The sequence below is a fragment of the Gallinula chloropus genome (genome assembly GCF_964237585.1).
Source record: "Gallinula chloropus genome assembly, chromosome: 28".
Taxonomy (NCBI): Eukaryota; Metazoa; Chordata; class Aves; order Gruiformes; family Rallidae; genus Gallinula; species Gallinula chloropus.
The window spans coordinates 2734271-2744280 of NC_140113.1; the positions used below are offsets into that span (position 1 = coordinate 2734271).

Below are 10010 nucleotides of genomic sequence, written 5' to 3' on the forward strand. Positions count from 1 at the left end.
TAGGGATCAGGCTGAACTTTTCTCCCCTTTTGCCTTTTTTTCTAGATGGAGACATGGTAAATACAAACTTAGGTCACCCCAATATCCCCCTGAACCCAACTGCTGCCCCAGAGATGTCCTGCTGGCAACGCAGAGCTGCTCTAAAGCATCCACAGCTCAACAGGAAACAGGCAGCAGTAAGAGGATAAAAATACTCTTGGTGCAAACAAAACATCTCTATGTTGGGATTAGGGTGCAATCGGGGCAGGGCCAGGGGGGGAGCAGGGCTGGGTGGTGGCTTTCAGCACACGTGTGAGCTGAAGGCTGTAAAATCACCCAGCAGCTGCGTGCAGCAGGGAGGGGAGACCTGGGGGATGCTCAGGGAGAACGCAGGCATCCCAACCCCTGGACCCCAAAGCCCTCCAGGGAAATCAGGGAAGACCACCCAGAGTCCCAATCCCAAATGCTCTTCTAGTGTCTGCAGAGCCCCAGCACCAAGGAAGCTCCCCTGCCCGCCCCCAACCTGGCCTGGGGGGGAGGGAGGTATGAACAGGGGTCCTGTGCCCCCCTCCTCACCCCCCCCCCCATGACTCCCAGCCCCAAACAATGGGTGCATTGGAGTGCTCCACACGTGGGGCTGTGCCAGGGCCCCACCACGAGGCCCCTGAGCCCCTCTGAGAGCTGCCTAAGGAGATTATCGCTCCTCACATGAGCCTGCCAGCCCCACAGCCTCCCACCACGGAGGAGGGGACACGAGGGTGACAGGGGCAGAACTGGCTGAGGGTGCCCACAGGGGCAGAGCAACGCTTTGTCACTTGGGGGGGTGGACACAAGGGGTGACCCAGGGGCAGGGAAACAGGTGGACACCCTGAACAGCTTTTCCTGGGGCAGGTTCAGAGCAGGTGCTGACCCAAACAGCACAAACCAGCGTGTTCCACCTTCCTGGGGGGTGACACAGCCCGTCTGCTGGCAGGGGGGACAGTGAGGGGTCCCCCACACCTGCCCCCATGGCCAGCACACACTGAGTGCTGCAGAGGTGCTGGGAATGGTCACAAATGAGTGTCCCCAAGGCCATTCTGTGTCCTTTGCAAGGCCCTGGGGACATCCCCCTGCCTAAGACCCCACACCACAGCTCCTTCACCTCTCTAATGAGAGGGGCATCACAGTTCCACAGCCCCCATCTTCTGGCCCAATTCTGAGCCACCCCTTCACAGCCCAGTCCCTGGGAGGGTCCAGCAGCTCCTTCCCCACCTGCCAGCACCTTAGGGCTGGCCAGTGGCTGGAGCAAAGTGACAAGTGGGATTCAGGGGAGGCCTTGGGAATGCTGAGGGGCCTGAGGCTGGTCCCCCCAGTGAGGCAGCCCCCTCCTTGCAGGGGTGAATGGGCAGCCCCTTTTCAGTGTCTGTGGGGACAGGACAAGGGGCAATGGCTGCAAGTTGGAGCATAGGAAGAACTTTTCCCCAGGGAGGGTGAGGGAGCCCTGGGACAGGCTGCCCAGGGGGTGTGGAGTCTCCTTCTCTGGAGAGATTCCAGCCCCGTCTGGACACCAACCTGTGTGACCTGTCCCAGGGAGCTGCTTTGGCAGGGGGTTGGACCCCATGGGCTCTGGAGGTCCCTTCCAACCCCTGTGACTCTGTGATACCCAGGGAAGGGTGCACACAGGTGAAACGTTAAACCTCTGCTCTTTATTCAGTGCCTGGTGCCCTCGCCCTGCTCCCCCAGCATGCCGCGAGCGAGCGGTACGGAGGCTTCCCAGGGGTGACCTGAACACAGCCATGCTCCCAACAAGGCAGAGCAGGGCTAGACTGGAGGGGGTGTGGAGCAGGGGGCACCTCCTCCACGTATCCCCGCAGCCCCCTCAGGGACACAGCTCTGCCCGAGCCACGGGACAGACACCGGGCAACCCGCTGCCACTGGCGCTGATCCCGAGAAAGCCCCGCTGAGAGCAGGAGCTGCCATCCCCTCTCTGGCCCCACAGCGACACTGGGGAGGTGGCCCAGCCCCCCAGCCCCTCTCCAACTCGCCTTATTGCTATAGTCAGAGCAGCAGAGCGGGCAGGAGGAATGAATGAGTTCACTGCTGGGAGAGGGGACAGGGACATGTCCAAAGCCGAGGATTTGCCATCAAGAGGGTGAGCTCTTGTCTCTCTGGGGAATGAGGGAGCTGCCATCTCTTGCCAGCCCAGCCAGCAGCACTAGCAGTGCCAGGGCTGGCAGCAGGAGGGAGGAGAGTTGTGCTCCTGTCCAAGAAATAATGCACCTTCCGCTCCAGGACATCCTACCCTCTCCTGAGGCCGGAGCTGAGGCCGTACGAACTCATCGCACCTCCAGCGGCAGGGACTGGGGAAGGAGCACTGGGAGAAACAGGCAGAAAGCTCCTACCCATCCACCCCCTGCCCCACGGCTCAGTTGCGTTGGCTGGCCAGCTCCTGGGAGATGAACTTCCGAAGGCGCTCGAGGTACTGGCTGTAGAGTTCAATGTCGTTGTGCCCGGCCCCATCCACCCACAGCGGCTCCACAGCCTTGGGGCAACGTTCAAAGAGCGCCAGGCCATGGGAGAAGTCGATGACTTCATCCTCCGTGCCGTGGATGATGAGGACAGGAGAGGTGATTTTGGAGATCTTCTCGATGCTGCCAAGAAGGTGGGTGGGGAAGAGATGGGGGGAGGGTGTGTAAGGACCAAGGCACCCTCATTCCTCCTGCCCTCCATTCCTCCTGCCCCCTCCCCATTCCTCCTGCCCCCTCCCCATTCCTCCTGCCCCCCCCCAATTCCTCCTGCCCCCCCCCCCCCCAATTCCTCCTGCCCCCTCCATTTCTCCTGCCCCCCCCCCATTCCTCCTGCCTGCTCTCCCCCCATTCCTCCTGCCCCAAACGCATCCCCTTGGGGAGAGGGACCAGGAAATACCAGAGCACAGGGACACAGAGCATCTGCCAAGGTTGAGCCCCAGGACAAGCTCTCTCCTGGCGTGACAGACGAGGACCAGACAGCGCTGACAGGAGCCCCCTGGGACCTGGGCAGGGCTGAGGGAGCTGCCGCGGGGCAGGGGGAGCCCAGGACCTCCCGGCACCGGGATCGGTCTCTGAGGAGGGGAAGCACTGGCTGTTCCCAGCCCAGCCCCAGAGGCCACAGAGCGCAGGCTGGCAGCTCCCAGCCACAGCTTCTGGCCTGGGGACTGTCCCTCAGGCCTGACTTTGAGGGAGAGGGGAAGTGAGAGCTCATCCCACCTCAGCACAGCCCTTCTGTCCCCTCCCTCTGCCTTGGAGGAGAGGAGGGTCCTGGGGACCCCCCAGGGCTTGTGATACCAGACTGGGATAGTGGGACAGCCCCAAAGCTGATGTATAAAGACACTGGGGCAGGATGTCCAGGAGGTGATGCTATCAGATGACCTGGGCACAGGGCATGGCCCTTGGGGAGGGGGCTGGGTGACCCTGGGGAGGGTTATGGCTCCCCACAGGGCAAGAGGATGCTGATGGGAATGGTTAACCCTACCCATGGCTTTCACCATCACCCCTCCTTCATGGCCAGGGCTGGTGTCCAGGAGAGAGATGTCCCTCCAGAGCTGACCCCTGTCCCTCCTCCTCAGGCCACTCACTTGGGGAAGGCATCGAACCAGTAGGTCTTCTTGGTCTCGGGGAAGGCGACTCTCATGCCAGAGGTGAGTGGGGAGTGGAGCACGATGGCCGCGCACTCGTAGCGGGAGGCCAGGTCGACCGTGGGCACCGTGCCGATGCTCTGCCCGTATAAAATGATGTTCTCTGGGCTGATCCCGTACCTGGGAGAGGAGAGGGCAGGGCAAGCACCAGTCACATGGCAGGGGATTGCCCTGCTCTGCCCACAGCACCCTGAAAGGCTTCCTGAGGTGGGCTGTGGGGGGAATTGGGACTCTGTACTCCCCCCATCTTCCCCCAGCTCCCTGGGCTGGGCCCAAAGCAGCTGCCTGGCACCCTGGCAGGAGCAGGCAGCAGCCAGAGCTGAGCTGCCAGATGAGTTGGGGGCTGTAGTGGGTGTCAAGGCCCACCCTTGCCAGAAGCAGGGTTACAGGGGGGTTCACACCCCAGATCACAGCCACAGCGGGCAGCGCCCAGCTCCTGGGCAGGCTGGCTGCACGCAGGGCAGAGGAGCTAGAGCCCATCATGGGGCTGCACCTCGAGCCTGGCTGTGGAACCAGGGTGGAGCACAGCCAGGGGAGAGCCTGAGACCAGCAATCTGGGGAGCACAGCTTGTGCCAGCACCCCAAGCAAGACCCCACCCCCCCAACAGCATCCCTACCCCTCCAGATCCCCTGACCTGCTCCCCCAGCAGCTGCTTTCCGGCCACCCTTTCCTGTTACGAGCGGCCTCAGTTCCCTCTCTGGGAGATTTCCTGTTTTCCAGGCTGCTGGCTGGCCAGGTTTTCCTGGCTGTCCTCCCTTCCCCCTGCCCAGTGACCCACTCACCGCGTCCGCAGCGCCTGCCAGGCGGCGTCGATGTCGGAGTAGAGGTTCCTCTCCGAGGGCTTCCCCGTGCTCACCCCGTAGCCCGAGTAGTCGTAGGAGAAGATGTTGCAGTTGATGCGGGTGCCCAGCCCGATGTAGAAGCTGCTCATCTGCCCCAGGTCCACAGCGTTGCCATGAGAGAAGAGCACCGTGTACCTGCAGCACCAGGGAACGACAAGCACGGTGGATGCCTGGGTGACAGGGCACCAGCAGCTTGGGGATGGATGTGCCTGGGCAGCACCCAGCCAGGATGTTGCTTCACAGGCTGAGAACCAAACCCCAAGACATGAAGGGCCAAACACCCTTTCAAGCCACTAAGTGAAGTCCCCACGACACCTCCAGAGACACCCAGACCCCTCCTTGCTGCCCCGGGGGGGGGCTCGCTCCCAGCAGAAACAGGCAGCTTGAAGGCAGAACAATTCTCTTCAAGTTGTTGAGTCTATTTTTGGTGAAAAGCTCAGGATTTGGGGCCGTTTGCCCAATGGGGATTTCAAGTCAGAATTCTGACAGCAGCTTTTTTTCTCTCCTGAGCCTGGCAAGACACCAGACGCTGGGAGAGAACTGAATTGTGGGAGTGACAAGGCACAAGAAATTTCCACCATAAGGGGAAAAACAATGTTAATCATAAAAATTAACACTAATAGAGCACTGATAGAAGCTCAGCTGTCTTCTGCTGGGGGGAGGGAGCAGGGCCTGCTCCTTGTGGAGCTCCCACAGTTGGGCCAAGAGGTCTGCAGGCAGTTTAGAGCCATCACACTGCAGCTTGGACATCCCAGAAAGCCTGAGGCAGTGGCAGGATGAGCTGTGGGGATGACAGAGAGCAAGTGAGAGCCTGGGGAATTTGGGAGGGCTGGTTCCCCTCCAGCCTGTGCTGAACGGTTGCTCCCAGAGGATGGTGGGGAGCAGGGCCAGTGCTGAGCCTTGCCATGGCAGGGTGAGGATGGGAGGACGTGCAGCACTCATCCAGCTGATGTTTCCTCTCTCCTGATGCACGCAGGGACAGAGCAGACATCCAACCCCCATGACAGCCCCCCCAGGCCCAGCTGGTGGTTTCAAGGCCTTTGGGAAGCTGTGGGCAGATCTGGGCTGCATCCCCCACCCAGAGGTCTCTGCAGGTGCCATCCCTTGGAGGGCATGTTGGTCCCAGAGGATACGGGGGTGTGGAGCCAGCCAGGGTGCTGCAGCCTTGGGACCTGGCCTTTCCCTGCACCCAAACCCCCAGGTTGTGCCAACGGCTCAGGGAGCAGCTGCCAAATCTCCTCCTGTCCCCACACCATCCCCTCGTGCCCAACCACCAGCAGCTGGGACAGGGTCTCTGCCCCTCTCCAGCTTGGCAGTAGAATCACAGAATCCCAGGGGTTGGAAGGGACCTTGAGAGCTCATTGGGTCCAACCCCCCAGCCAAAGCAGCTCCCCAGCTCATACTGCACAGACAGGCAGTAGACAGGCCCAGGGGGTGCCCAGCAGCAGGTTGTGCCTAAACCCCTCCCGGATTTCAGTCCCGTCACTCCTCTCCTGGTGGAATCAAAACACACCCGTGAATTGGGCTAATCACACAGGCCCAGGTTGCCACAGGCATCTCCTGGCTGGCACAGGCTCCCGAGCACCCAGTCAGGGCACAGCTGGGGCCAGAGTAGGAGCAGCCAGCAGACACCCCAGCGCTCCCCCAGAGCCCCACACCGCCGCTCGGTGCGCAATCGGAGCGTTACATCATCAGCATGACATCAGGGGGCACCTGTGGGCAGCCCAGGCAATTCCTACATCCCTCCAGCCTCCAGCTTTGCCTCTGCTCCATGTTTCACCCCATTCCCAGCCGCAGCCACAAGCCAGACCGGTCCAGGGAGCCACACTTGACCTGAAAGCCCAGGGGCACAGCCAGCTCCTTGGGTACCGGTCAGGCCAGGGCAAGGAGGTGGCACCCAGCTGAAGGAGAGGAGGGGACATGGTGGCATCATGCCCACCGGCATGTCACCACCCAACGCTGAGCAGGCCAGGGCCAAACCACTGGCAGCAGCAGGAGGAGGAGGCCAGCACATTCATGGGTGACTCACCTGGCACCTGGCACGCAGCGGACGTACATGCAGCCGACGCGGTTCCCTCGGCTGCTTTTGGTGACAAACACCTCGATGTTGTCCAGTTCCCGCTGGGAGTACTGGAAATCCGCCCGGTCTTTGAGATGCAGCTTCCACCGCCCGGCAGCGGCGGCACCACCACCACCACCACCACCACGCAGGGAGCTGGTGCTGGTGCTGCCCACGGGCTCGGGGACCATGGCGTAGGTGGGCTCCGGGGGCAGGAAGGCCAGCTTGGCAGCGATGCGGCTGGGGCAGGGCGGGCAGCAGAAGAGGCAGCAGAGTTGGCTGATGGACAGCCCGTTCATGATGGCGGCCAGGCAAAAGGCAGCGGTGCCCGGGGCGAGGAGGGATCCAAATCAGAAGGGTGCTGGGGGATGATGACGGCCTGGAGAGGTCCTGTCCTCAGCTGGCCCTGGGCACGGCTGCTGCCGGCAGCCCGCTGCGGGCTGGGGCACTACTCGGGGCGGCTGCCATCTGTCCGGCTGCGGGCAGCAGCGGTGGCCTGCGGGCAGGGCAGGCAGCAGTGAGGGGTCTGCAACAGGGGTGAACACCCCCCCCTCCCCAGCACACCCACTCACTGCACCCCTGGAGCTGCAGGACACATTAACCCCCCCCCACATCCCTCCCTTCCAACACCCCCCCCCCCCAACCACTCACAGCCCACATGGTCACCTTAAACCTACACACACGCTACCCCCCCCCCCCCCACCCCAAACCAAACCGCCTTCAACACTTCCCAGCCCACACACACACTGCAGCCCCCGCACACAGGCCCACGCTGAGGCAGTGAGGACCACAGGCAGACACATTCACAGGCTGCACAACAGCCGTGGTACAGAGCAAACAGCCCCTCCAGGATACAGCCAACAACCCCCCCCACCCCCCCCCAGAATGGGCCAGGCCACACGAGCTCCTGAAGGAAAAAAGGGGAGGGGGGAGAAAGGAGGAGGGGGAGAAGTTGGGGAGGGGGTTGGGAGAGGGGAGAAAGGGCTGGTGGGGGAGGAGGGGGGGAAGCAAGCAACTATTTTCTGCAAGTTTGGGCACAGGCTGGAGCTGAGGAATGTCAAACCAGCCCACACCCCGAGGAATTCACTCCATCTGCTTCCCAAGGGCTGGGAAAGGGGAGGAAAGGGTGGAGGGGGGAGGCCTCCCTCGCAGCCGGGGAAGGGGGAGGGCATGTGCCCAAATCTGCTGAAGGCCTGGGAGCGCAGGGATGGGGAGGGATGCCCCATGCCCCGTGTCCCTGGCTAATTCGGGTCTCCCCCCCACCCCGAGCCAGCGCCATCCACAGTGTCGAACGGGCCCCATGGCGGCCCCTCGGCTTCGGCACCGGCGGGACCAGGCGCCCCCGCAACGGGCGAGGGCGGCCGGTGGCCGCACGGGCGCGGCGGGGTCTCTGCGGGCAGGGGCCGAGCCCCGGCACCGGCCGGGGACACGCAGCCCCCTCCCCACCCACCCCGCAACCCCCCCGAGCCCCCCCCCCGTGCGCCCGGCGCCTCAGCCCCGCACACCGCGCCTGCCCCCCGCACCCGCTCGCTGACCCGATGGGACCCCCGCCCCGCACACTCCGGCTGCGGGAGGGCCCCGCACATGCGGGCATCGTGCAGCCCCCCCCCCCAACTGCTGCGGACCCTCCTCCCCCCACCCAGGGGCTGCCCGGCCGCCCCCACACTGACCCGCCTGGGACCAACCCCCCCCGTGAGCGGCGGGTGCTGCCCCCCCCCCGCCCCGTGTAGGACCCCCCCCCGCCCCTCAGAGCGGCGCGGAGCCGGGAGACCCCCCCCCCCCCCACCTCCCGTCCCCCCCCGTCCCTTCCAGCCACACAGCGGCCGCTGGGACCCCTCGCCGCAGACCCAACCGCCGCGCCCGCTGCGGGCCCGCACGCCCCCTGAGCCCCGCGGGGCCCCGCCCGCCGCCGACCCGCCTGAGCCCCCCGCAACCGCCGGGCCCCCGCTGCGGGACACAACCCCCCCCGCCCGGTGTGCGCCCCCCCCCCCCTCCTCCCATTCCCTGGCCCAGCCGCGCCGGGCCCGCTCCCCCCGTACCTGGACATGCTCCGCCGCGGCCCGGCCCGAGCCCCCCTCCCCTCCCCGCCCCCCCCCCCGCCCGCCGTGCTCGGGGCTACCGAAGGCACAAGCGGCCGGTACGGACCTCCGAGGCGGGGGCGGCGCTGCGCAGGGACGGCTTAGCCCCGCCCTCTCCTCCAGGAAGTGACGCCTTCGCCACGCCCTTGTTGCCGAGGCAACGGCGCGGCCTTCCCCAGCGCTGCCTCCTGTCATGGCCGACACGCCCGCACCGAGGGACGGGCCCGGGCCCGGAGGCTCCGCCTGCCCAGGGCGTTCCCCACCCCCAAAGGCCCAGCCCGGCCCTGGGAGGGGGGAGCGAAATGGAGCCGGGGAAGGCCCAAACCCCCCCCCGCGGGGCCCCAACAGCTCCCGGGGCGCCGGGGTCGGTCGCAGGACGCGGGCCGCGCACCGGGCAGGGAACCCGGGAGCTCCTGACCCCCGCCGGCACTGAGATTACCCGTGGGGGAACCGAGGCGCGGAGCCCCGCAGCCGCCCCAGGAGAGCCCAGCGCTGAGCTGGCGCCACGGCCGTGCCCGTCCCCACCCTTCCGCGGCACCCAGGGACCCCCGGCTGCAGCGGGACTTACGCCCAAGGAGAGGAAGGGAGGTAAAAGGGAAGAGGCAGGCGGTGGAGAGGCAGGAGGCTGCCCCTCTGCCCTGCGGGCTTGCCCTGCCGCATCCACAGGAGCTGCTTCCCCTCCCCAGCGGCTCAGGACTTCACATCCACACCGGGCCCAGGGCTGGTTGCCGTTTCTCCCCGCTCCCCCTCCCCCCCACCTTTGCCCTCCAAGAGCGACAGTCATTCTCAGCCCCAAGCTCAAGGTTGAAACCCAGCCAAGCCTCAGCCCACACCACCAGCACAGCTGGGTCCTGGCACTAAATGCCATTACTTGTGCACTCCAGACATGACACTGGAATTGCCCAGAAGCAAAAACCTAAGGAAGAGGCTGTCAAGAGCCAGCCTTGCCCCTGCCCCGCTCTGGCAGGGGCTTTGCCTGGTTTCTGGACACCCAAATCCTGCTGGAAATGCTGTACAAAAGTAGCAGCTGCAGGGCCTGGCTGGGATCAGGAACATCCCCACAATCACCAGGGTGCAGCTGCACCAAATGGGAAGAACCCCAGCAGTTGGAAGGAGCTGCTGTGACTCCTCCTGGCTGGAGGTTCAGCCCCTGTGGCTCTGCTCTCGGACACTGTTGGACAAACTGATGTTGAGGGAAACGCTTCCCAAGCCTGGGGTGGCCACAAGTGGGGCAGAGGCTGCTGCTTTTCCCCTGGGACACATCCAGGCTTCTCTGTGAGACAGCCAAGAGACTCGTGGCTGCAGCCCTGCTCCTGGTGTTCCCAGGGAAAAGGCCCTCTGGGGTGCTCCGAGGCGGGTGCAGACCCTGCGTGGTGCAGGGTCAGCTTTCAGCACACCC

General features: G+C 64.7%; 1 protein-coding gene across 1 annotated transcript; it reads right to left on the minus strand.

Moving 5' to 3' along the window:
* Window positions 1–1644: 1644 nt before the first annotated feature.
* On the minus strand, window positions 1645–8618 carry ABHD17A (abhydrolase domain containing 17A, depalmitoylase). The gene is made up of 5 exons (XM_084276235.1): window positions 8573–8618; window positions 6504–7029; window positions 4415–4609; window positions 3572–3751; window positions 1645–2609 (listed from the first exon to the last, which is right to left on the minus strand). Exons 2-5 carry the CDS (start codon window positions 6830–6832, stop codon window positions 2384–2386), a joined length of 930 nt encoding a protein of 309 aa, XP_084132361.1. The 5' UTR covers window positions 6833–7029; window positions 8573–8618; the 3' UTR covers window positions 1645–2383.
* Window positions 8619–10010: the final 1392 nt, after the last annotated feature.